A 27512-nucleotide genomic window follows, 5' to 3' on the forward strand; every position below is an offset into this window, starting at 1 on the left:
AATTTATCCTTATGTGGCTCGGTGTCAAATTTTTGTCTTGTAATACACCAGTGCAGCGCCTTGGAACGTTTTACTATGTTAAAGGCGCTATATAAATACTAGGGGGGGAAAATTCGGTTGCTTTGCGCCTCCCGTTAGCACCCTAAGAGGGCGCTAATGGGGCGCAAAGCAACTAGCGCCCAGGCACGGCGCCAAAGCCTCCCGCGAAAATCTTTGGTAACACCCCCTGACTTACCGGCGGACGCTATGTCCGATGGGGTCAGGGGGGCCTACCTGCGGCCGGGACGACGCTAATTAAAGGCAACGTGCCAGGCGGCCATTTTTGTTGCTGGCCGCCTGCCAGCACCTGCCCCTGTTGCCATCCCTGGCCTCCTCTGCAGCCCCCCCGCGCCACAGTTAGCGCCCCAAAGGGGACGTGACTCAATTTTTCCCCCAAGATTCTTTTGCGCCAAGGAAACCTGAGCAATCATCAGTTTTAAACAAGTGGCCCCAAAACAAACTCGTTAGCAGAACAAAATTCTGCGGCATGACATCGCAAAAGATGAAAGTACTGTCTTCTTTGATCTAGCAATGGAATTAAGCAGCAAAACCTGCAGCTAGTTTAACTTGCTGAGCGAACATACCCTATTTCTGTAATATGTAAGGTATTTCTATTGATTGTGAAACAAGTGCGTAACCTGTAGAAATAACTACAAGGGAGCTACTGCAAAAAAAAAGCTGAGCTCAGATAAAACCAATTATGCCTTGACATGCTCAAACTAAGCCCACAGGGATCTGAGCACAGTGCTCAGAAATTCCATAATGCAAGTGAGTTGGGGCTGTGAAATTATTTAATTCTCACCTCACATCGCAAAGCCGATAGATTTAACATCGAGCCATTATGGTTTGACTTTACATCAGTGCATTTGTTGTCTCAATGTCCTTCCAAATCTTTCCATACTTCTTCAAAGTAATAATGGAATTCAATAAAAGGCCATTGACCTGAAACCGCTCAGGCCCGAGTTAAAAGTCAGGTCTCAATGATGTCATCGGGCCGCAACATGCATATGTAAAGAAGGACCCTGTTGGCTCCGGGCGTGTGTCCTTGCTGCCTGCTCAGGAGAGCAGGTTAAAATTGCAGATGTTGCGATTATGGCGGCTTTCGGACAGGTAAGAGCCAGGGGCGATTTTAACTGCCCGCCCGCCAGGTTTCTGCTGAGCGAGAAGGGTTAAAATTGCCCCCCAACTCTGTTTCTCTCTCTCCAGAGATGCTGCCTGACCTGCTGAGTGATTCCAGCATTGCCTGCCTTTATTTTTAATAATGGAATTGTAAGACCGAGATAGCAATGTGCGAATAACCGATTGATATTCAAAAATCAACATTTTAATCCATTGAGGTTCTCTGTGTTGATATACCTATCAATTCATTCCATGAAAAGCGACGAGTTAAGATAGTAACTATAGGTTTTTATTGGCTAAATAACAGAGCCCACCCTCGTGGGTGATCGGTTCCAACAAGGAAGAATACTAGCCAATCAGTCACCTTTATACCTGGGCAAGCAGGTGGAGCCATGGGCGGAGTCAGCTGAGGTATGCCTAGGTATAACAGCGTGCGTGGCAAGAGGTAACCTTGTGTAGTGATAACAACAGTGTAAGCAGTGATAACAACAGTGTAACAATAGTGAACGGTTGTGAACGATAACAGTGGTTTACTACATTCACCCCTTGTTTAAAATTGAGTCCGGCGGGGTGAAGTGTACTACCAGTTCGTGTATGTCAGTCTATCAGGAGGCCTCGTAAGCCTTTCTGACCGGCGCAGCAGCGGCGGCGGTGGTGCAGTATCCGATGTTACTGCTGGTGTCTGCGTGGTCGACGAAGGCTCCTGGGGTTCCGGCATGCCGCCTACAGGAGCTGGATTTGGGGGAGTGGTGGGGGATAACGGTGGTATCTCAGGGGTGCCCGAGGGTGCGAGGTCTCGCAAGGAGACTGTGTCCTCCCGCCCGTCTGGGTATGCCACATAGGCATACTGGGGGTTGGCGTGCAGGAGGTTCACCCTCTCGACCAGGGGGTCCATTTTATGGGTCCTCACGTGCTTCCGCAGCAGGACGGGCCCCGGAGAAGTCAGCCATGTTGGTAGCGAGGTTCCCGTAGTCGACTTCCTGGGGAAAACAAACATTTGCTCATGAGGGGTGGCGTTAATGGCAGTACAAAGCAGTGACCGGATGGAATGGAGCGCTGCCGGGAGGACTTCCTGCCAGCGAGAGGTTGGGAGGCCCTTAGACTTTAGGGCTAAGAGGACGGCCTTCCAAACTGTCGCGTTCTCTCTTTCCACCTGGCCGTTCCCCCGAGGGTTGTAGCTGGTGGTCCTGCTCGCAGCAATACCTCTCGCGAGCAGGAACTGGCGAAGTTCCTCGCTCATGAAGGATGAGCCCCGGTCGCTATGTATATAGTTCGGGAACCCGAACAAGGCGAAGAGGTCGTTCAGGCATTTGATGACCGTGGTACTGGTCATGTCTGGGCAGGGGATGGCAAAGGGGAAACGGGAGTACTCGTCAATAATGTTGAGGAAGTACACATTACGGTCAGAGGACGGGAGGGGCCCCTTAAAATCGATGCTCAAGCGCTCGAAGGGGCGGGTGGCCTTGATCAGGCTTGCTCTGTCCGGCCTATAGAAATGCGGTTTGCATTCGGCACAGGCTTGGCAGTTCCTGGTCATGGTCCTGACCTCCTCGATGGAGTAGGGCAGGTTGCGGGCCTTAATGAAGTGGTAAAGTCTAGTGACCCCGGGGTGGCAGAGGTCGTTGTGGAGGGCCCGCAGTCTATCAACTTGCGCGTTGGCGCATGTACCTCGTGATAGAGCATCTGGGGGCTCGTTGAGTTTACCAGGCCGGTACAAGATATCGTAATCGTAGGTGGAGAGCTCAATTCTCCACCTCAAGATCTTGTCGTTCTTGATTTTGCCCCTCAGCTTGTTATTAAACATAAAAGCAACCGAACGCTGGTCGGTGAGGAGGGTAAATCGTTTGCCTGCCAGGTAATGCCTCCAGCGTCGTACCGCTTCCACAATCGCCTGGGCCTCCTTCTCGACAGAAGAGTGTCGGATCTCAGGGCCCTGGAGGGTCCTTGAGAAGAAGGCCACAGGTCTCCCCGCCTGGTTAAGGGTTGCAGCTAGGGCGAAGTCGGATGCATCGCTCTCCACTTGGAAAGGGATGGACTCATCCACTGCGTGCATTGTGGCCTTCGCAATGTCTCCTTTTATGAGGGAGAAGGCTGCGCATGCTTCTGCTGTCAGGGGGAAGGAGGTGGACTTCATGAGGGGTCTGGCTTTGTCTGCATAATTGGGCACCCATTGGGCATAGTAAGCGAAGAGCCCCAGGGTTCTCTTCAGTGCCTTTTGACAGTGGGGAAGGGGAAGCTCCATGAGGGGGCGCATTCTTTCGGGGTTGGGGCCGATGACTCCGTTCTCTACTACGCAGCCGAGGATGGCAAGGCGCGAGATGTTAAACATACATTTCTCCTTATTGTAAGTGAGATTCAGCCGTTGGGCCGTACGGAGGAATTTCTCCAGATTAACATCATGGTCCTGCTGGTCGTGGCCGCAGATGGTGACATTATCTAGATAAGGAAACGTGGCCTGCAGCACATTCTGGTCAACCATCCGGTCCATCTCCCTTTGGAAGACCGAAACCCCGTTGGTGACGCCGAAGGGAACCCTAAGGAAGTGGTAGAGGCGGCCATTCGCCTCGAAGGCGGTATACTGGCGGTCCTCAGGGCGGATAGGGAGTTGGTGATAGGCCGACTTAAGGTCGATGGTGGAGAATACCCGGTACTGTGCAATCTGGTTGACCATATCAGATATGCGGGGAAGGGGGTATGCGTCCAGCTGGGTGTACCGGTTTATGGTTTGGCTGTAGTCGATGACCAGGCGGTGTTTATTGCCAGTCTTAACGACTACGACCTGGGCATGCCAGGGGCTGGTGCTCCCCTCGATGATGCCCTCCTTCAGGAGTCGCTGCACCTCAGAGCTAATAAAAGCTCTGTCCCCGGCGCTGTACCGCCTGCTCTTGGTAGCGACGGGTTTACAGTCGCGGGTGAGGTTAGCGAACAAGGAGGGGGGCGGGACTTTGAGAGTGGAGAGGCCGCAGGTGGTACGCGGCGGGCGGTTTAAAAACTGCTGGTTGTAGACTGTGAGTGGGGGGAGGGATCCACCGTATGCCAAAGTGACACTTTGAAGGTGGCATTGGAAATCCAGCCCTAGTAGGATGGCAGCGCAGAGCTGGGGCAGGACGAGAAGTTTAAAGTTTTTATATTCCGTGCCCCTAACCGACAGGGTCACCACACAGTAGCCGCTGACGTCTGTTGAATGGGACTTCGACGCCATCGAGATCCGTGAGGGAGTAGCAGCGCACCGTGTCTGGGTGAATAAAACTCTCCGTGCTCCCACTGTCGAACAGGCAGGTCGTGGCGTGGCCGTTTACTTCGATGTCCATCATGGACCTGGACAGATGATGCGGGAGAGCTTGGTCAAGCGTGACGGAGGCCAGTGTATGGCTGAGTGAGCTGCTGTAGTCGGCAGGTGAGGCGGTGGTCGGGTCTGGAGACAAAATGGCGGCCGAGTGCGGCGAACAAAATGGCGGCACCCATGACGCGGATCCCCACGAGGTCGAAGTTGGACAAAATGGCGGAGAAGATGGCTGCCCCCACGACTCACATGAGGCGCTGCTGGCGTCTGTGGCCTTGATCAAAGATGGCCGCCCCCACGACTCACATGAGGCACTGCTGGCGTCTGTGGCTTTCCCCCTGCAGGCGTTTGCGAAGTGGCCTTTTTTTTCGCATCCGGAGCAGGTCGCGTTCCTTGCAGGGCAGCGCGCCCTTTGATGTCTCGCCTGGCCACAGAAATAGCAGCTGGCGGCCCGATCGCGGGGCTCCGCTGCCGCAGCAGGTCCCGAGGGTGGCGGTCCCGATCGATTCCGGGACACCGACGCCGTAGTAGGTCCCAGGGGCGGCGGTGCGAGGGGTATTGCGGCTGAAGTCGGGCCCGAGTCCCAGGGTCGCGCAGCACTGTACCCGGAGTACGCCTCGAGGTCCCGATGGGCCACTTCCAGGGAGCGAGCGAGGGCTGCAGCTGCTTTCAAGCCGAGGTCCTTTGATTCGAGCAGTCTTTGCCGTGAGTAGTCGGACCGAAGGCCTTTCACGAAGGCATCACGGATATTTCCTTCAGCATGTTGTGCAGCCGATACAGCTTTAAAGTCACAGTCCCTGCCGAGTGTTTGTAGCGCCCGTAAAAATTCATCTACAGACTCTCCTGGCTGTTGCAAGTGGGATCTTAGGAGATGTCTGGTATACATTGAATTTACTGGGCTCCGGTACTGCTCTTTTAGCAGGTCGAGGGCCTCCTCGTATGTAGTAAGGTCCCGGATGAGTGCAAATACTTTAGGGCTCACCTGGGCGGTCAGAACTCTTAGTTTGTCGGCTTCCGATGGCACGCCGGAGGCTACCAGGTAGGATTCAAAGCAGCTCAGCCAGTGATCGAAGTCGAGGGCTGAATTCGCTGCCTGTGGATTTAGATCCAGGTACGGCGGTCGGAGGGCTCGCAGCCAAGTCGGCTGCTGGGGCTGTTGTAGCTGGCTGTTTGGCTGGTCGTTTGGCTGCTCCAGTCCATTCATTTCAAAATTTAGCCAATAAAATTGATATACCTATCAATTCATTCCATGAAAAGTGACGAGTTAAGATAGTAACTATAGGTTTTTATTGGCTAAATAACAGAGCCCACCCTCGTGGGTGATCGGTTCCAACAAGGAAGAATACTAGCCAATCAGTCACCTTTATACCTGGGCAAGCAGGTGGAGCCATGGGCGGAGTCAGCTGAGGTATGCCTAGGTATAACAGCGTGCGTGGCAAGAGGTAACCTTGTGTAGTGATAACAACAGTGTAAACAGTGATAACAACAGTGTAACAATAGTGAACGGTTGTGAACGATAACAGTGGTTTACCACATGTGTGACTTATTTTCTCAATGTAGTTTCCGAGTACAGTGCACTTGTAGTCCATAGGCCGAGTGTCACTTTGTTCAGCCCACTCAATCCTTATGCAAACCCCAGTTAGTGTGCAGCTAGCAATAAATCCTCAGTAGTGTTTATGTGAAGACTTTATTAGGCTGTTGATGGCAGCTTTGAAGAACTGCTCATCGCCTCCTAAGAATATATGAGACAATATTGTGAAAATCATTCAACAAAAAGGAAATGTTGCAAAAGGATTAAGGCATATAAAAGACGGAAGGTATGATAAGGTGACGCTGCCACTCGCTCCTCACATTATCAGACATATTAAGGCCTGAGACCTTCAATATACCTGGTGGACACAGCGCAGCACCAGTGCAGTCAACCAGTGTGAAGGTCGTTGGTAGCCTGCATACAGACTGTGTGAAAGGCTCATTAATTAAACTGTGAAAAGTATTTAAAGTAAGGGGCCTCCCGTCATGTGACTGAAGCATCTGAGTCAGAAGCTTTGCCCTGGAGCCAATTCAGGCCTTTACAACCAATTTACCTTCCGAGTTTAGTTTGGCTCGGCATTAAAGCTAAACGTGTGGGGTGTGAATGCACCGCTCGACCCTGCAATGAAATAACCTTGATTGGTGAAGTCAGCACACTCCCAATTTCACTCCATTTTCTACACTCAAATAATTAGCATTGGCCCAGCATGTGCTGGAGTGGGGGCATCTCGTGGCGTGCCCCGTTAGTTATTTTTTTCCTCACCCTTCAACTAGAAAAAAAATGTGCCCCTCAAGTTGCTGGACGTGTGGGATCAACGGGGCATCTGGGACCTTGGTGAACGACGGGACCAACAATCTGTCTCTTTAACCAATGAGATTTAAGGATTGAGAAAGAAACAGAGGAACGATGGACAACGAAATAGGGTGAATTAGAGTCGAATCAGGTACAGAAAGAGAAATAAAGAGAAGGAAAGAAATATTGGATTTAGATAGAGAGGAAAACAAAGAGACAGAAAGGAAAAGTAAGAAATCACTTTTTAAATTTTTACTTCAAAATTTTAAAAATTTCTAAGAACGATTTACTACCTGCAGGAATGAGACTCCATATTTTCAATTGTTCCCCTTTCTGGGCCGGAGAGGTTGAGTGGCATTGCAGGAACATAAATCTCCTCATTGAAAGGGTCCTTACGCTGTTAAGTACCAACCCCAACTCTCTGTGGTGAGTTTAATGCGTATTTGCTGGGCAAATGCAGCAATTTCTCAAAACTCACGGGGAGGTTGAGGGCGAGCTCCCGTTTTCGCGAGGATAACGGCGGAGCAGCGCAAATCGTCCAGCAATTTTGTGGCGATTCGCAACTCACATTGTCTCTCATCCTCACCACAAATTGCTGGGTTATTTACACACTGATAACAGCATGCACACTTCCCAGCAAATTCTGGCCTATTGTTACAATTACTGTGGTCAGTAGGTTCTATTATTATTCAGCTGGGCATCCTGATTTGTTCCGCTGAGAAGCAGCAACATACCACAGGGTGAGTTTTACATGTTAAGCACCAATCCTTAATGGTACCATCTCCACCCTTAGGAACTGTTCATTTCACTACTGTAACCGTGCCTAAAAATTATTATCTGCAATATTGGCCTGGGAATACTTAAGGCATCCATGTGACAGCCTCAATCCTTTATTTTAATGGAGGCATTGATCCATTTATTCGTTTGTATAACTTACTCTAATGTGGGGCCTGGGATTACTTTCTAACCAATCCCTCATTCGGCACAACCACTACTCACAGCTGTTAATGATTGTTCTCTCGCCTCTGACCCCCGAACGCACTCTCCTGCAACCTTTCTTCTCTTTCCTTCTCCCCGAGCTCCAATATTGCCACCTTCTGCATTCTTCCTTCTCCTTACAACTCACTATGCTGCAGTCAAGGTACATATCACTTGTAATGATAACGTTAAAACTGTGGAAAGCCATCTAGTGGTTCTGAGATGGGATTGACATCATCCTCGGCAAAAGAGACAGACATTTTGAATAAAGATTACGATGCACTTCAGACAGTCTCCTGATAATTGTGGTTCAAATAGGTCACAGGCCTTTAGATGGTGTTGGAACTATTGCAAATGGAAGGCTTTAAGAATTTTAAACTAGAAGAGATGTATGGCAAGAACAGATAGTGTGTTTTAAACTGTGTACAACAGCAATAGGCATGGGAGATATGAGAGATGTGAAGCCCACACACTTGACCGTGTGTGATCGGTGTATGAAATATTTGTGTATGCTGAATGTGAGGCCACAAGGAACCTGAAGGTATTAATGGACACGTTTGACAGCTTAGAAGAATATTTAGCTACAATATTTATTCAAATTCAAAGAAAAGGCATTGTTCAATTTGTAATAGATTTGTGAAAAAAGGCCAAGTCTTGAAAGTTTAACAAGTCATAAACAGACTTGTTAAAGACACAATTATACTTGGTATAATAAATGATCAAGTTCGAGCTAAATTACTATAAGAAAAGAATCTGGACCTGTGGAAAGCAGTTGTTGTTTGTAGAACGCCTGTGCAGTCCTGGCAGTGTTACAAGATATGGGACAGAGCTCTCACATCATACAATGAAAACAAAATTTGATTCATACAGGAGATGATGTTGAATGGATAGTCGATCACAAGATAAAAGGAAGGGAGCCATAGAGGGAGTGCAACGAAGGTTCACGAGATTGAATCCTGGGATGGCGGGACTGTCGTATGAGGAGCGATTGAGTAAACTAGGCCTGCATTCTCTTGAATTCAGAAGAATGAGAGGGGATCTCATTGAAGCATACAAAATTATTACAGGGCTTGATCGGGTGGATGCTGGGAGAATGTTTCCCTTGGCTGGGGAGTCTAGAACCAGGGGCCACAGCCTCAGGATAAAGGGTAGGCCATTCAGGACTGAGATGAGAAGACATTTCTTCACACAGAGGGTGGTGAATCTTTGGAATTCTCTACCCCAGAGGGCTGTGGAGGCTCAGTCATTGGGTATATTCAAAACAGAAGTTGATAGATTTCTGACTAGTAAGGGCATCAAGGGATATGGCGATAGGGCCGGTGAATGGAGTTGAGGCAGAAGATCTGCCATGATCTCATTGAATGGTAGAGCAGGCTCGAAGGGCTGAATGGCCTACTCCTGCTCCTATTTCTTATGTTCTTATGTTAACAGGGTGAACTGTTCCTTTAAATTGGACACAGGAGAGCTCAGTGTAATGTTAATTAAGCTCAATAATGTTAATTCTCCTCACACACCTACCAATCTCCCTAAGGACACTAGGCAGTGATCCTACTAGCTTTTAGTTTACAAAAAGGTAAGTATAAAATTTAAAATGAAAACAGAAAATGCTGGAAATACTCAGCAGGTCAGGCAGCATCTGTGGAGAAAGAAACAGAGTTAATGTTTTAGGTCGATGACCCTTCGTCAGAAGTATAACATTTAATAGGTCCAATGCAAAGGTGGTGATCTACCCCAGCCACAACATAAAGTGATAGGAAAATGTAACATGTCATGTTTAAACCCTTGCACGGCCTTGCCCCTCTCTATCTCTGTCATCACCTCCAGCCCTACAGCCCCCTACCCCTAATTCTCTGTTCCTCCAACTCTGACCTCCTGTGCATTGCCCCCTCCTTTTGCCCCAATGTGCCTTCAACCACCTAGGCTCCACGCTCTGGAATACCCTAACCCTAAGTCCCTCCACCTCTCTCGTCCTTAAAACCTACCTCTTTGAGCAAGAGCTTGGTCACTTCCCCTAATATCTCTTTCTTAGGCTTGGTGTCCATTTCTTTTTTTGATTACGTTGCTGCGAAGCACTATGGGGCATTTTTCTACATTAGAGGCGCAATATAAATGCAAGTTGTTGTTATAGATTCAACACTAAGGATGTCCGAACCAGAGCAGCAATCAACAAAGCTAATAGGATGTTGAACTACAAAACTAAAACAGTTGAATATTAAATATTAATGTCCAATCTTTATATTTCTCTGGTCAGATCACACCATGAACACAAGACTCTCAGATGCTGGAGACACTACAATAAAGAGCCTCAAGGCAGATCTCCAACGTCAAGGATTTGACTTATGAGTAAAGACTGGATAGACTTGGGCTTTCCATCTTGGAAAGGAGGAATCTGAGAGGTGATTTTACAGCCGTATAGTTAAAGATACTGGCCTGTATTTTCCGATGCCTATGGGTGGGTATGGGCTGTGTACACACCCGTAGGAGTTTCACAAATGCCGGTTTCAGGCGTGCGACGCGCATGCGCTGAAAATCGGTATTTCCAATCTGTCAAGAATCCTCTTGACCGATCCTCCGCCTGCCCTGGAGAAGAGCCTCTGCGGGGGGATAGTTCCGCTTCCTGCACAACCTCCGCCCGCTGAAATCCCTTAAGAAATCTTACGCCTGGTAAAAGCCTGTGTATGGCTTGCTTTTACCAGCATAAGAGTTGAAAAAAGTTTTTTAAAAATTTCACTCATTCATAATTTAAAATACTTTTAAAAAAGGTAAGTTTATTTTTAGCCCCGTAAAATACTTCGATTTTTGTTCAAAAATTTACATTTTAATTCAAAAAATTAAATTTCATGTAATTTTAACTAATTTTAAAAACGTGATTTAAAAAAATGTATTTAATGTTTTGATGTGTTTTTGGGGTGATCTCCATTCATATATTTGACGGGTCTATCTGTCTCACTTCCTGACTCCCCAAAGCCTTTCCACCATCTACAAGGCACAAGTTAGGAGTGTGATGGAATACTCTCCACTTGCCTGGATGAGTGCAGCTCCAACAACACTCAAGAAGCTCGACACCATTCAGGATAAAGCAGCCCGCTTGATTGGCACTCCATCCACCACCTTCAACATCCACTCCCTCCACCACCGGCGCACTGTGGCTGCAGTGTGTACCATCTACAAGATGCACTGCAGCAACTCGCCAAAGCTCCTTCAACAGCACCTTCCAAACCCGCGACCTCTACCACTTAGAAGGACAAGGGCAGCAGACGCATGGGAACATCACCACCTACAAGTTCCCCTCCAAGCCACACACCATCCTGACTTGGACCTGTATCGCCGTTCCTTCACTGTCGCTGGGCCAAAATCCTGGAACTCCCTTCCTAACAGCATTGTGGGTGTACCCACACCATATGGACTGCAGCGGTTCAAGAAGGCGGCTCACCACCATCTTCTCAAGGGCAATTAGGGATGGGCACTAAATGCAGGCCTAGCCAGCGACGCCCACATCCCATCAATGAATTTTTTAAAAAGTGTATGAAGGGAGATTCCCTTCTCCTATTGGCTCCCCATGGCCCACGTGATCCCAGAGACGCTTGTGAACCACCTGGGATACCTGGGCCCTGCGCATTTCGTCGTGGAGAGGCCCAGGAGCGGAAGTGCCTGGACCTCGGGAGCCCTCAGGTAAGGCCGTAGATTTTTTCCAGATCAGAGGCCTCCGCACGCAGGAAGCCTCCGATCAGAAAATACGGGCCATAGAAAATGTTAACCTAGAATATTAACCCGTAGGATTAGAACGGGGGCGACACAGGTTCAAACTAGTAAATGCAGAACCAATGTGTGCACCATTCAATGGGAAGGCAAGGAAGTTTGATGATGAAAGCAAGACAGATATCCAGCTCTGCTCAATTTTCATAACATGCCCGGAGATGGAATTGCATCAGCAGCACAAGTGTTGCTGGTCCCTAAAGCAAAGACAACACTTCCCCTCTCAGAACAACTGAACATTGACATAAGAAAACTACTCGGCACTTGGTCTGAGTATTAAACAAGGCTTTAATCAACTGTTTTTCAACATGGAGATCTAGTTGTGTCCTTCACTAGTTCCTGTTAAAGAATGTCCTGAGCAAGCTGGGCCCATGCCCAAGTATTTATACTCTCCCTGGACAGCGCCACCAGCAGGCCGCCCAGTATTATTACATAAGTCATTTTCACATGAATGACAAGACCCATGTCACACATCATTAAAGGAATTTCACAGCAGCTCAAGTGGGACAAAAGTGAGCAAAAGATGGACAATGAATGAGGATCTTGCCTTTTAAAACTACCGCTATCAGGAGTTACAGTGAGAGCGCACGTATGAGCTAAATGAATGAAAAGCAGCAATTGTTCTGCATGAAAGTTACAAGTCGATGTTGAAAGGAATAAAAGGACATTAATGGTCTAATAATCATGCACAGTGCACACTCGAATTTCAGATTGCATTCCCTGTGGAAAAGGCTCCCCACCGGGAGCACAATGTTGGAAAACTATCCCTAGTATGTACCTACATATAATCTTATAACAATCCCCATGTACAATGTAGAGTCGATTTGAATTTTAAATTTAGTAAAAATAAATATAAAGTTTCCTGAAAGAATCATAGAATCATACAGCACAGAAAATGGCCATTCGGTCCATCGTGCCTGTGCCGGCTCTTTGAAAGAGCTCTCCAATTAGTCCCACTCCCCTGCTCTTTCCCCATAGCCCTGCAAATTTTTCCTTTTCAAATATATATCCAATTCCCTTTTGAAAGTTACTATTGAATCTGCTTCCACCGCCCTTTCAGGCAGCACATTCCAGATCACAACAACTCACTGAGTAAAAAAAAATCACCTCATCTCCCCTCTGGCTCTTTTGCAATTACCTTAAATCTGTGTCCTCTGGTTACCGACCCTCCTACCAGTAGAAACAGTTTCTCCTTATTTACTCTATCAAAACTCTTCATTTGAAACACCTCTATATTAAATCTCCCCTGAACCTTCTCTGCTCCAAGATAGGGGGAATGTTAAAGTTGTATAGAGATGTCTAGTGGTCAGAGGTGGGACTGATATATAATCTCTGCCAGGATCACGGCCGGTGGTGCCTTTCGGTGCTGACTACGCCAGAGTTTGCAGAACGGCACCTCACTTGCATGTGGGCCCCAGTAGTGCTTTGAGCACATCTTCAATGCCTGCCTTCCCATGCCCGCCAGAAACTCCAGCACCTGTCCATTTAGTGGGGGAGGGGGGGGGCTCAGCCACACTGACCCTGCCAATGTTCCTATCAACATGGGATTAGTAGCGTACTTTAAATGGAATCTATCAAACCTATATTTGTCTGTTAGATGCAGGACAGGAAAAAAAGAAAACTCATAGGGTAGATTTTCCCGAACCTGTCGGGAAGAAGGCGGGACTTCAACTTTCGGGTTTTTGACCCGCCTACATCGACGTCCGGCCAACCCGCGCGATTTTCCCTTGATTGACCTTGTTAAGCCCGCCCAGCGGGCTCAGCAGGCCAATTAAGGGCCACCCGGCAACAGGTGACGTCACAGACTGCAATTTCATCTGTCAAGAGTTCTTGACAGATGAAATATCAGTGTATCACAGCTGTTTGAAGCTGTGAAACACTGACAGTCTGAGTTCTACCGTGAGTCATTCTGCACAGACTCAGTTAGAACTCTTACCGGCACTCAAAGCTGAAGGCTGTCACTTTTCACAGATCGCAGCCGTTCAGCTTTAAATGCCAGGTGAGTGATGTGCTCCCGACGGCTACAGGGAGAAAGGCTGTAAAGGTAAGTACAGGTAAGTAAAAGTTCTTTACACACTTTAGACACACCAAACACACTTACCTTTGCACTCATGCACCCATCACTCACCTGAGCGCTGACATCGCGACCCCTCCAACTCCTTCAACCCGATGGCCCGCCTGTTCTAATCTGGCGTGGTTTGCAGCCATCGGGAAACCCACACGAAACCCCTCAAAATAGGGATTAGGCTAAAAACTGCCTGTTAACTACCTGTTAACAGGCAGTTAATTGGCACTAATCCCTTCCCGCCTGGTTTCGGCGGGTCCCAGTGCGGGGCGGGTACCCGCCGCCCCTGAAACTTACGTCGGGCGGGGTTTTGGGCGGGATGGTGTCGGGACCCCCAAAGTCGGGATTTCCCCCCCCCCCACACGCCTGAAACCCCGCCTGACGGCTCCAGGAAAATCTAGCCCTATACTTCCTACAAATGAACCTCCACTATCAGGCCACCATTCCAAGGCAAGAGCCCATTATTTGGAGCAATTTAATTTTCTCTTCAGATAAAGAAAACAAACAGAGATGAAAAAAAGGTTAAATATGAGTTGTCACTTTACAAGAGGAAAAGGGCCACTGAATTTACAAGCAGTCATAATCTATATAGACCTTTTTCATGAGTGAGCTAAAATGTATATCATTATTTGTCATCAAATATTTGTTATTTCCAGTAAGACATAGTTAGTGCCTGTTTCTCATGTGCATAATTTTGTATGTACTTTTTTAGTTTTTTATGTGTGACATTATGTGAACTGCTGGTTGAAATATGGGTCGATTTTTAGATTCACTTTGTTGACAGAGCAGGCACAGATCGGATAAGCAGGGGTCAGAGAATTGAGCAAGTAGGGGAGAAAAAATACAACCAGCACAATAATCAGCATATCATCAATCACACATTTACCAGTTCAGTGTCTGCAAATCGCAACATCGAAACACAAGGCAATTTCTCCTTACAGCAGGATATCATCGTACTCAGTCCTGAAGCAATTAGATTTCTGCGACAAACAGTTTCAGTTCCTGGAATAAAAACAGAAAATGCTGGAGATACTCAGCAGGTCGGGCAGCATCTGTGAAGAGAGAAACAGAGTTAACGTTTCAGGTCAATGGCCTTTCGTCAGAACTGGAAAAAAACAGGAAATGGAACAGATTTTGTAGGGACCAATTCCTGGTCTGTGCTGAGATAGCTGATCCCAATCAGTGCAACGGTAGGGCCACAACTACTGGTCATGGACCTCCTGGGTTAGGGAAAGGGAAATTCATAGAATCATAGAATAGCACAGCACAAGAGGAGGCCATTCGGCCCATCGAATCTGTGCCAGCTCCCTCGAAGAGCAATCCAGTTAGTCCCACTCCCCCGCTCCTTCCCCATATCCCTACAACGTTTTTCTCCTTCAAATATTTATCCAGTTCCCTTTGAAGGCTTCTATTGAATCTCTATCCACCACCCTATCAGGCAACGCATTCCAAATCCTAACCACTTGTGTAAAAAAAAATTTCCTCGTGTTGCCTCGGGTTCTTTTGCTAATCACCTTAAATCTGTGCCCTCCTGTTATCGACCTTTCAGCCATTGGAAACAGTTTCTCTTTATTTACTCTCTCTCTAAACCTTTCATGATTTTAAACACTTCTATCAAATCTCCTCTTGTCTGGGAATTCACTCCGATCACTATACGGAGACCCCCTACTAGAAATGCATATGGGGGCAACACTGGGCTCAGCTGTGATGTCTTTCACAGTGGGGTTACCTGATGGCACTCATTGCCAAGGCTCCTATATGAATAATGACAACTTGGGCGAGGTTCCACTGCCACCCATGTCATTGTATCGCAACAAGGACTCAACACCTTCAGGAGAGGAGGGCAGGGAAGAATATTGGAGAGAAAAAAATGAAGGAGCAGCTGGATTTTAACAAGCCATTACCTTCCTAGCCATTGAAAACAGAATCTCATCCATTTTATTTCTGGCACAAGCAAACAGAATGGAGATGGACAGATGTTTAAAATGTTCAGCGCAAAGCTTAGTGATGCATGCCAGTCCTGGGCTTTATCCACTTGGGAGAACATACAAGTCAAAAGACAGCTTATCACAACTTAAAGGTAACCTCCAGAGCAAATGGTAGCATTAGCAATCTTCTCATGCTTTATCTAATGTTAAATATTTTCTTTGCGAGAGTTTCTACCTTGCACAAGAATAGGCTGAATTCTCAAATGAGACCCATTGGTTCTTTGGTGAAACAGCGATTTACTTGTACTTCTTGCAATCTAGTATACTGTATTTGCTGCTCACGATGTGGTCTCCTCTGCATGGGGAAGACCAAACGCAGATTGGGTGACCGCTTTGCGGAACACCTCCGTTCAGTCCGTAAGGGTGACCCCGAGCTTCCGGTCGCCTGTCACTTTAATTCTCCGCTCCACTCCCACTCTGACCTCTCCGTCCTTGGCCTCTTGCACTGTTCCAATGAAGCTCACCGTAAGCTCGAGGAACAGCACCTCGTCTTTCGATTAGGCACTTTACAGCCTTCTGGACTCAACATCGAGTTCAACAATTTCAGACCATAACCTCGGCCCCTATTTTTTTGTTTTCTCTCTCTCACATGGCAGTTGTTGAAGATTCTGCCATCACCATTTACACTTCATCTGGAGCCATCTTTTGTTTCTTAACTTGTCCCATTACCATCTCCTTTTGCCTGGCACCATCATCCCTTTTGTCTCTTAATCTCTCCTGTCTTCCACCCTATCACAGACCTTCCCTTTTGTTCTTTCTTCCCCTCCCCCCTTTCCCTGCCCCTACACTTGCTTAAAAACCTGTTCCATCGCCAACTTACATAGAAACATAGAAACATAGAAGATAGGAGCAGGAGTAGGCCATTTGGCCCCTCGAGCCTGCTCCACCATTCAGTGACATCATGGCTGATCATCCAACTTCAGTACCTTGTCCCTGCCTTCTCCCCATATCTCTTGATCCCTTTAGCCTTAAGAAATATATCCAACTCCTTCTTGAATATATTTAATGAGTTGGCCTCCACTGCCTTCTGTGGCAGAGAATTCCACGGGTTCACCACTCTCTGGGTGAAGAAATTCCTCCTCATCTCTGTCCTAAATGGCTTACCCCTTATCCTTAGACTGTGACCCCTGGTTCTGGACTCCCCCACCATCGGGAACATCCTTCCTGCATCTAGTCTGCCTAGTCCTGTCAGAATTTTACAAGTTTCAATGAGATCCCCTCTCATTCTTCTAAACTCCAGCGAGTACAAGCCCAATCGACCCAGTCTCTCTTCATACGTCATTCCTGCCATCTCAGGTATCAGTCTGGTGAATCTTTGCTGCACTCCCTCCATGGCAAGAACATCCTTCCTCAGAACTTTTCCCAGTTCTGACGAAGGGTCATCGACCTGAAATGTTAACTCTGTTTCTCTCTCCATAGGTGCTGCCTGACCTGCTGAGTATTTCCAGCATTTTCTGTTTTTATTTCCCATTAGTTCTTTGGATGGTTGATCATGTCAATGTTTCATTTATATGAAAATAAAAGACTTTTATTGGATTGGGAACAGTAATCATTCTCAAACATCTTATGTACCAATTCAATTTGGTGATAAACTCACATAACATTTAAGGAATGCATAGAACTATATAAAAGCAGGTCATTTAGAATCTGAAACATATTTATATATCATAAAATGATGCCTAAGGATTAAAGAAAAAATGACAACCCTCTAAACAGACTGCTTCAGATCAGAGTACAGCATCGAGGTGCACTGCGCAGTACTGCACATATGCACACATGAGACTGGTGATATCTTCTATTGAGTTGTATCCAGCATCAAGTATAGGAATAGATTTCCTGCACCACATTGCAGATGTAAAGACTGATTCATTTGTCTGCTAGGACCTGCTTCAGCTTTATGATACACGGCAAATACTATATATAATCACATAATGGATTTTACTAATCAGCAGACAACAAAAAACAGAACTCCTTTTTAAATTGCCCCAGGAGAACGTTCAGCGCTGTGAATAGACATTGTACAAGTGTGCTTGTCATGAGAGTAATACTTAGAAAGAAATCAAACAGCTGACCAGGATGCTGTAGCTGTGAAGTCCACTTATATTGCACTTGGTACAGTATGACAGATCACCGCTCTAAAGGAACTAAATCCACTGTCTCAATTCATGTTTCCGAATGAGATTGCATGTTCATTTACTAGAATCATTACCCTCTTATAATGACACGCACTGATGATTGCTGCATTACAGTTCATCCAGTCAGAAAGCATAGCTTGAAATTGCACCGTGCAATATTTATGCCAATGCGATACAAGTGAAGAATGGGTTAACACATTCAGATGGAAATCTTTCCTCCACTGCGTCTACAAAGGGTGATTTAAAATCATGCTTTTTAAAGAAATAAACAGGTCAATGTCTTCATTTAAATAGCTGACAGAGGAAGTTCATTCATACGAATGAATTGGTGTTTGTTACTAGTCCTTAATCAGCAAACCTCTTTTACAATAATTATACTTACAAAATGGCCATTTTCATCACCAAATTTCTCACAAGGGACCTGCTCAGTTGCAGTTCAGCCTCAATATCCAGAGATCTTTAAATCAGACTCTACATGAATCACTATTTGAATATCTGTCAGCTTCAGGCTGGGCTGATTTTTTTCTTAGAAGTGAACTTGAATTTGCTGTTTTCTCAGTTTCATCAGCCTATCAATTAGTAACACTTAGTTAGACAACTCCAGGTAGAGTGAAATATTTTTTCAGTATTTACAATAAAAGGGTCAGGGGTGTGAAAGTACAAAGTGCTTCGTTATTTTGCCATTTCAGCTTTACCCTGACTCCATTGTAGGAGCATCATCACCACAAGGACTGCAGCAGTTCAAGAAGGCCCACCACCTCAGGGCAACTAGGGATGGGCAATAAATGCAGGTTTGCCAGCGTCACCCACATCCTGTGAACAAACAAATAAAAACTCACCAAGACCCATATTTGCTGCAAATTCAACCCATCGTGGAACTGAGCAGCAACAAAATGGCATTTGGGACTGGTCCACCAGTTGAGCTTCACTGACAACCTGACCCATCAAAAAAGCTGCTTGTAATAGTTGATTGAAACCGAGTTCAACAATTTTCAGAGTCAGTGTCACTATTTTGGAATGCACGGTTGCAAAATAAGCTACTTCTTGAATTCAGTAGAAGAAAGCATTTAAGAAAGTGAAGAAAATGTGTGCTCCCCCACTGGGGGTGAACACTGCAGTTGCTGACGTGTTCTGAAGGGGTAAAATGTGGGCCTGCTGTGGACCTGTTCAACATCTTTAACTATTTTTAAAGAAAAACAGGAATTCTACTAACCAGCTCCACCCAAGAGTTCAGTATATTCAAGAACTGCAATTAATAGATAGATCTGGAAAGTTAAAGTTTCTGGACGATTTCTGAAAGTCTATTTAAAAAAAAGTCATCTTCCCAGACTAGCACGAAACACAATCTTCTCTATCAGTGAAACACTGCTTCAGAGCAAAACAGTGCGATAGTCAAACCCTGCACTAGCAGTTAGCAACAAAATGTAAAGGCCGTGTGAAAATCAAGAATGCTAGTCGTTATGTTTAATTAGCTTTTCAAAATAGTTTTTTTTTCGAATCTTAATTGCACATGTTAAACTCAACATTACCATTTTAAATGCAAAGCAAAGAGAAAGTCAGGGGAGAGTGTTGCGTGCGTCACACATCGCAAATTCCCCTTCAGAATAGCAAACAGCAGGCTAATGATGGATTTTGCAGTGTTAGCATCCCCTATATAAGGCGGAGGGAGAGGAGTGACTCTGCACTGTTGCAGACAGTCCGGCGGCCGCAAGATGAGCTACAGCTGGGATTCTCTCGGCGGTTCCCCTTACCGAAAGGTGCACACAGACCCCGCCAGGAACCTGGCTCGGAACCTGGGCTTCTCCGCCCCTGGCTACCGCGCCCAGAACTGGTCCAGGGGCACCGGCAGCAGCATCAGCTCCTCTTTCAAGCGCACCAACCTGTCCGCTGCCCGAGGCTACAGCCCAGCCGCCCACAGATCCTCGGAGAGTGTGGAACACAGCCACTCGGGTCTCTTCAGTGAAGATCACAAAGTGATCAGCATCAATGAGAAAGAGTTGATGCAGGGGCTCAATGACCGCTTCGCCGGTTACATTGATAAGGTCAAGCAGCTGGAGCAACAGAACAAGGGTCTGGAGACAGAAATCGTAGACCTGAGGCAGAAGCAAACGTCTCCTTCTCGACTGGCCAACATCTACGAGCCAGAGATCAGAGAACTACGCAACCTCATCCAAGAGATTGAGAACCAGAAGACACAGGTCCACCTGGACCGGGACCACCTCGGGGAAGATCTACAGCAGCTGAAGGCAAAGTATGAGGAAGAAGCACGAATTCGAGACGAGGTAGACACAAACATTCGAGTCTTTAAGAAAGACAGGGACGATGCTCACTTGATTAAGTTAGAACTAGAGAAGAAAGCCCAGTCACTCGCCGACGAAATCGGGTTCCTGAAGAACAATCACGAGGAAGAGGTGGCAGACCTCTTCGCTCAGATCCAAGCCTCGCAGGTTAGTGTGGAACTGAAAGATTTCATGAAGCCTGATCTGACGGGAGCCCTGCGAGAGATCCGAGCTCAGATGGAAGGATACACCAATGTTAACATGCAGCAAACGGAGGAATGGTTCCGAACCAGAGTGGCCAAACTTAGTGAAGCCGCAGAAATCAACAACGAAGCTCTCCAGAGCACCAGGCAAGAGATCAGCGAGTATCGCCGACAACTGCAAACAAAGAGCATAGAGCTGGAAACAGTCAGAGGGACCAAAGAATCCTTGGAGAAACAGTTAAATGACATCGAAGAAAGACATGATGCCGAATTAGTGCACTACCAGGTGAGAACTATTGCAGGGCAATGCCAGCTTGCTTGATTTACTTTCCATTGGCTTTGGCTTTGTAACATTTAAAAGAACATTTCTGTTTTTGTTTTACAGGATACCATTCAACAATTAGAAAACGAGCTTAAAAATACAAAATGGGAAATGACTCATCACCTGAGGGAATATCAAGACCTACTAAATGTCAAAATGGCTTTAGATGTGGAGATTGCCTCCTACAGGTAGGGCTGATTCTAACTTTCCCGCTGCACCTCCCCTCTAACTCAACGATGTCGTGATGTAGATAATGTCACACACCGTGTTAAGAAATGACCACACACCATGAATATTAAACTGCAGAATAGGAAAAGTATAGTCTCTGAAAATGTGCACAGTAAGCTGCAGTCGCCCTGAAAGGGTTAAATTATTTGCGTCAGTGAACTGTTGCTCCGCAGACCTCTGCAGTATTTCTGAATATGATTTTCCAAACTGTTAAAAGAATCAATCTCCAGCTGGGAGACAGATGTTAGCGCCCCTTCGTTTAGACCATTCATTTTCTATATTGGTATTAATAAATCAAATGAATGCTGTCAGAGCTAAGCATTTCTCCTTCCTATCTGCATTCTACCTCTGACTGACAGCCTAGCAAAACTGAACAACTCGTCAACTCCTAAGCCAGCGATTCTGGCTGTGTTTCTCGCAGTTAGAGATTAACCTGAAATGATGGGGATAGGAGAAAGGGTTAAAGCTGCAGTAATCTTGGAGAGATATTTGAGAACAAAACTGTACAGTATTCAATACAACGCTATTTATTGTTCTCTGCAATCAATAATTTGTACAACGGTTACGGTGGGAATATTTTAACTGGCTCAGGAATCAAGTTGCAATCCTGCACCAACATTTAAAAAAAAACAGAACAGACTGTAATACTTCCCTTTATTCCGAGGACCCTGTAAATTAAGAAACCTTATCTGATTCTGTACAGTTTCGGGTATGTAATTTCATAACACCATCAGGTCCCACAGAGAGTTATTCTTGCAAAGGGGGAGAGTCACCAAGGACAATCGGCGCTGAAAGGGTTAACATGAGGTAAGTGTCACGGGATTGATTCTCAATAAATCGAAGATGTTGGAATGCAATATGTCCCATTGATTTCACAAGTGCGGTGTGCAGAGAAGGTGAGAGAACTGAGGAACGAGACTGTAAATGACATGGGGTCTGTGCAGCACCCTCCGGGGTGATTTTATAAACACTCTGCAACAATGATTTCTACATTAAACCAACCAACAAACAAAAAAAAAGCGAAGGAAGGCAGTATTCAGGTAACAGTGCTTCAGCAAACTGGGAGGAAAAAATAAAGGCACCGCCTCTTTCTTCATTGTAATGCTGTCTGGGGAATTTGAGCAGCGTTCGGCTCAGCTGCATGATGAAGTGCTATGCGGTGATGGGATGCTGCAGTTTGCTGGAGGGGGAGGTGGCGGGCGGGGGGCGGAGGGAGCTGAGAGCAAGAGTTCGTCATTGAAGACACTCCTCTCACTGGCCACTTGCGGTAGTTGTGCAGTGTTCTGCAGCCCAGGCTATTTCGGTCCCCCAAAGTTAAGATAGATTCCCTCACAAAACATGCGGGGCTCCCCAGCTAGTATTTTATATTTAACATCCAACCCTCACATTCCAGAGCTGATATTTCTACCGGAGGAATCATTGGAGCAAATCCTTTGATGCATTTTAGAATTTACCTTTCTATAACAAAATACAAATCGGATTGAATTTCCTTAAAGTATTTTGTGCCAAATTTGTCTACTTTGAGATTTGGCAAAACCAGGTCGGAAGTAAGCTGTGTTGAAGGACTTGCGCCTATAGGAAGCAATACATTTCCGAAGATGCCGCTGAGGTCTGTCCATTCCCAATGAAGGTTGACTGATGTATTTATTTGCAGTATTCGCCAACTGCAGAAACCTAAGTGGATTACAGTCTTCTGGAGACAGAACATACTTTCACTTAACTTTAATAAAGTTTGCATGCTGTATTCAGCATCAACAGAGACAGTTTCTGAAGAAAGTCAATGACGTTTCAATGCTGCATTATATTTAAAATAAGATGCTTCAAGGTTACTGCAGCAAGGTTTGATGAAATAAATAAGTGAGTTAATGTCAGGTAATTAAAAAATATCTTAAATTGAAGGGGTGACTCCAGCTGGAGACTGCATGTGTGTGGACACTGGGTGAGGCAGGATTGGATTTGTCTGTGATGCCCCCCTATGATAAAATAGTTTGCAGATATTCACCGTGTCCAGTCCTGTGTGGAGATTTGTCCACTTGGGTAAGATGCTGAAGGGCTGCTGGCGCAAATGGATCCAGCAGGAATAGTTAACATAGGAACATTGGAAAGAGGAGTAGGTCCTTCAGCCCCTCGAGCCTGCTCCAAAATTAAGTCCAGTAATCGAGGATAAATCATATTGGCGTTCTATTGAATACTGGAGATCTTGTCTTCCAAATCATACTGGTTCTTCACATGGTGATGTGTAATATGAGGAAATTAATTGCTGCCTGTAACACTAAATGGATAGTACTGTGGAAATTCAGTTAGATCACAGAATCACAGAAACCCCACAGTGCAGATAGAGGCCATTTCGGCCCACCCGATCCCCGTAACCCCTACACCAACACATATCCCACCCTATCCCCGTAACCCCACATATTTAATCCCCCTAACACTAAGGGCCAATTTATCATAGCCAATCATCCTAACCCGCACATCTTTGGACTGTGGGAGGAAACCGGAGCACCCGGAGGAAACCCACGCAAACACGGGGAGAATGTGCAAACTCCACACAGACAGTCACCCGAGGCCGGATTCAAACCCAGGTCCCTGGCGCTGTGAGGCAACAGTGCTAACCACTATGCCACCATGCTGCCCTGTCATGGCTGATCTGCATCTCAACTTCAATGCAAAACTTCAGAAGTGAAGGGATAGGATTTTTAAAAATCGTTTTTCAATTTGCAGGTTTGAGTCGATGATTCTTCATATGACTCATAACTGGCCACAACGTTACTGGCATGGGAAAGCCGTGTGCATTGTGCAGAGGCAATGGGGGTGATTTTCATTCAGAAGTCGGAAAGGAGGCGGGGCTAAAACTTTTGGGGTTGTAGTCCCGCCTCCATCGAGATGCGGCCAATCCACGCAATTTTAACTTGATTGACCTTGTTGAGCCCGCCCAGTGGGTTCAGCAGGCCAATTAAGGGCCACCCGGCAACAGGTGATGTCACAGACTGAAATTTCATCTGTCAAGACGTTTTGACAGATGAAATATCAGTGTTTCACAGCTGTTTGAAGCTGTCAAACACTGACAGTCTTACTTCTAACCTGAGTCCTTCTACACAGACTCAGTTAGAAATCTCACCGGCACAGAAAGCTGAAGGCTGTCACTTTTGACAGTTCGCAGCCATTCTGCTTTCTGTGCCGGTGAGATGATGGACTCCCGAAACCTAGAGGAAGGAAGGCTGTAAAGGTAAGTACAGGTAATTTAAACTTCTTTACACACTTTAGACACACCAAACACACTTACCTTTGCACTCATGCACCCATCACTCACCTGAACACTGACATCTCGACCCCTCCAAGTCCTTCAACCCGACGGCCCGACTCCTCTAACTTGGCGTGGTTTGGAGCCATCAGGAATCCCACACTTCAACCTTTAAAATAGGGATTTGGCAAAAAACTGCCTGTTAACTACCTGTTAACAGGCAGTTAATTGGCACTAATCCCTTCCCACCTCGGGTAGGCGGGTCCCAGTGCGGGGCGGGTACCCGCCTCCTTTGAAACTTACATGGAGGCGGGTTGGGGGCGGAATGGTGTCGGGACCCCCAAATTCGGGACTTTAACCCCCTACATGCCTCCAATCCCGACTCCATGGGTCAATGAAAATCGACCCCAATGTGTTTTTCCAAAGGTAGGATAAGAAAATGGAGAGCTAGCCACCCTATGTTATTCCCCTCCATGTACAGTGGCCTAGTACAGCAGGGACAGGCATCTCGGAGCTGGTCATTTGCTCAGTTTCATTAGTGTGGAGGGAGAAATACAAGCCATGTAAAAGTGGGACAAAAAAGAAAGAATTTATTAATACCAAACGGGCTACAGTAGCTCTAAAGTCATAGAGCATTGTTTCATTTGTATATGCATCTTATAAACACAAAATGTTCTCTTTTCTTTATTAAGGAAACTTCTTGAAGGTGAAGAGACAAGATTTGGCTCAATTGCAGGTAGCTTCACCCCTCCTTCGTATACGTACAGACAAGCACAACCTGTGACTCATTCAATTTATGTCACGACCAAGGCCAAGGGTACCCCCACAAAGATTACACCGCAGTACAAATTTGTAGAAGAAATTATAAGTGAAACAACGAAGGAAGTTGATATGGCAGAGCTTGAAGATACTGTTCTAAGAGCGATCTCCGATGATGGGTCTGGTGAAAAATTTGAGGAAGAAGACCAAACTAAACACGAAGAGGATGAAGATAAGGATGAGGCAACAACAGCTGAAGCTTCCGATGAAGAGGAGGCTGAGAGAACTAGTGAAACAAAAGAAGAGAGCGCTGAGGAAGAAGCTGCAGAGAGTAAAGAAACCGAAGAGGAAGAAACAATCGCAACAAAAGAATCTGAAGAGAACAAAAGTGCCGAAACAAAAGAAAAGAGCGAAGTAGCAGAGACGACAGAAACAAAGGCTGAAGAGGAATCTACAAAAACAAAAGAGACTGAGGAGCTAGACGCTGTTGAAACAAAAGAAGACGTTGAAGAAGAAACTGCAGGAACGAAAAAAGCCGAAGAGGAGGAGACTACAGAGACAAAAGAGTCTGAAGAACAAGAAGCTGCTGAAACAAAAGGCAAGACTGAAGAGCAAAAAACTACAGAAAGGAAAGACACTGAAGAGGAAAAAGCTGCTGAAGGAAAACAGGGCAAAGAAGAAACTACAGAAGCAAAAGAGTCTGGAGAGCGAGAAACGGCTGAAACAAAAACAGAGGCTGCAGAGGAAGAAATTGCAAGCACAAAAGATGAAGCTGAAAGTGAAGAGCAAGCAGCTATTGAAGATCAGACCGAGGCAGGAGATGCTACGGACACAAGAAATGCCAAGGAACAGGATAAAGACCCTGGGGCTCCACAAAAAGAGGAGTCAAAAGAAACAAGTACAAGCCAAAAAGATGAACCTGAATCTGCTGCTGAAGAAAGTCCAGAGGAAAGTAAAGATAGAAAGCAACTGGATAAACCAGAGCAAGAGTCACATAAAGTGAAAGAAAAGACGAAAGCAGAGGAGAAAGTAGCTGCTCCTCAAGAATCAGCAAAAGAAAATGAAAACCAGAAAATCAAAGTCGAGAAAGCACAAGCAAGTGAAGAAACAAAGGCATCAGAAACTTCTGGGCACACAGAAACGTCTAAAGAACAGTCAAAAGAAGAAAAAGTCGAAGACAAAAAATCTGATATCCCTAAGAAGGAGGGGAAAGAAACAAATAAAGACAAGGAAACACCAACATTGGAAGAAAAGAAAACTGACAAAGATAGCGACAAGAAGGACGATAGCAAAGAAAGTGAAGAGAAAACAGCGAAAGGCTCAGAAGCAGAGAAAGCGGAAGAAAAAGGTACAAGTGACAATCCTGAAAGCAAGAGCACGCAGTCTGTCGACAAAACGCCGGAGGCCGTCGTGAATGGCTTGGATATCAAATTGGATAAAGAAGAAAAAGAAGTTGAAACAGACAAGAAAACTACAAAAGCCTCAACAGAGGTCATTCAGAAAATTGCAGAGGAAAGCATCAAGGGCAAGGACGAGACAACGAAAGTCTCTGTTACTAGCACAGTGAAAAAAGAAGTGATTGAAGAAACAAAAAAGGAAGAAAAGTCAGTGACCGCTTCATCAGATACTAAAAGTGATGCCAAAGAAAGTAAATGAATAAGAGAAAATTTAATAGATCAGACAATAAGAAATGCATGTTACATGGTAAAGGCCTGGCACTTTAGCAATTTAAGAAAATAGAAATGAAATATATGTTTGTGCAATAGGAAGTATGGGATTTTCTCAGGGGAATAATTTCAATTTTAATTTATTGCTGCATGAATAATTGCACAATTAAACATTGCCATTGCCATGGGGTGCTTACAAATATCTTTGACTTTGAGAAATAGTTTTGATGTCTATGAAATCAAATACAACAGAAAAAGCCTTAATTTTCCTGTTGATTTTAATATATTTAAATACATGCGCATTGCGTATTTGGATTCAGACATTTTTGAGTCCTCGGTGAGATGATATACCAACAGTTGCTACAAATATAATCGATGAACAAGTAGCAATTAACATGCCATTCACAAATAAATGCACTTTGTCAAAGAAAATGGATCAGCTTCATTGTGATTTATTTTTTGGGGGGATGTTTTACCTGTTTAGAAAGGACTGGGATTTATATAAAGCATCGTCTGTCTTCAAGATGTCCCAAAGCATGTCACAGCCAATGAATTACTTTTGAAGTGTAGCCATTGTTCTCATGTAGGAAATGCAGCAGCCAATTTGCTCACAGCAAGGTTCCATAGTCTAAATGTGATTGGTTCTTCCTCCCCAAGACCCTGGGACTCTGTAGATCCTTAATACTTAAAACAATCCATGAATCATGTACAATCAACCCTATAAATGGACTCAAAAGGTAGGAAAGCATGGGATGCTAAAGGATTTGGCTCACAAGAAAGAAACATAGAAACATAGAAACTAGGAGCAGGAGTAGGCCATTCGGCCCTTCGAGCCTGCTCCGCCATTCAACGAGATCATGGCTGATCATCCAAACCCTAGCACCCGGTCCCTACACCGACAGCCATCCCACCCAAGCCCTATCCCCGTAACCCCACATATTTAATCCCCCCTAACACTAAGGGCCAATTTTTATCATGGCCAATCAACCTAACCCGCACATCTTTGGACTGTGGGAGAAAACCAGAGCACCCGGAGGAAACCCACGCAAACACGGGGAGAATGTGCAAACTCCACACAGACAGTCACCCGAGGCTTTTCACAGTCCATATATAATCTATTCCTTCAA

At 45.8% G+C, this 27512-nt stretch overlaps 1 protein-coding gene and 1 long non-coding RNA gene across 2 annotated transcripts in view; both read left to right on the forward strand.

The window, feature by feature from the left end:
• LOC147098578 (uncharacterized) overlaps window positions 1-10626 on the forward strand; it is a 40249-nt gene extending 29623 nt beyond the window's left edge. Inside the window, exon 3 of the long non-coding RNA XR_015074165.1 lies at window positions 9994-10626. This is a non-coding gene — a long non-coding RNA (uncharacterized LOC147098578). The remainder of the gene's footprint in view (window positions 1-9993) is intronic.
• An 8731-nt stretch (window positions 10627-19357) lies between these two features.
• On the forward strand, window positions 19358-26817 carry LOC147098579 (uncharacterized). Its single transcript, XM_085970433.1, has 3 exons — window positions 19358-20454; window positions 20554-20678; window positions 24652-26817. The coding sequence occupies exons 1-3, from the start codon at window positions 19399-19401 to the stop codon at window positions 26372-26374; spliced, it is 2904 nt and encodes a 967-aa protein (XP_085826559.1). The 5' UTR covers window positions 19358-19398; the 3' UTR covers window positions 26375-26817.
• Window positions 26818-27512: the final 695 nt, after the last annotated feature.

This window comes from Somniosus microcephalus, chromosome 29 (genome assembly GCF_052327205.1).
Source record: "Somniosus microcephalus isolate GS21.2 chromosome 29, FLI_Smic_1.0, whole genome shotgun sequence".
NCBI classification, from domain to species: domain Eukaryota; kingdom Metazoa; phylum Chordata; class Chondrichthyes; order Squaliformes; family Somniosidae; genus Somniosus; species Somniosus microcephalus.

Excerpts from the sequence above, each read along its gene's own strand:
- LOC147098579 (XM_085970433.1), top strand. The coding sequence starts at position 19,399 with ATGAGCTACAGCTGGGATTCTCTCGGCGGTTCCCCTTACCGAAAGGTG. Across the intron at positions 20,455-20,553 it reads CCGAATTAGTGCACTACCAG|GATACCATTCAACAATTAGA; the intron begins GTGAGAACTATT and ends TTTGTTTTACAG. Across the intron at positions 20,679-24,651 it reads GTGGAGATTGCCTCCTACAG|GAAACTTCTTGAAGGTGAAG; the intron begins GTAGGGCTGATT and ends TTCTTTATTAAG.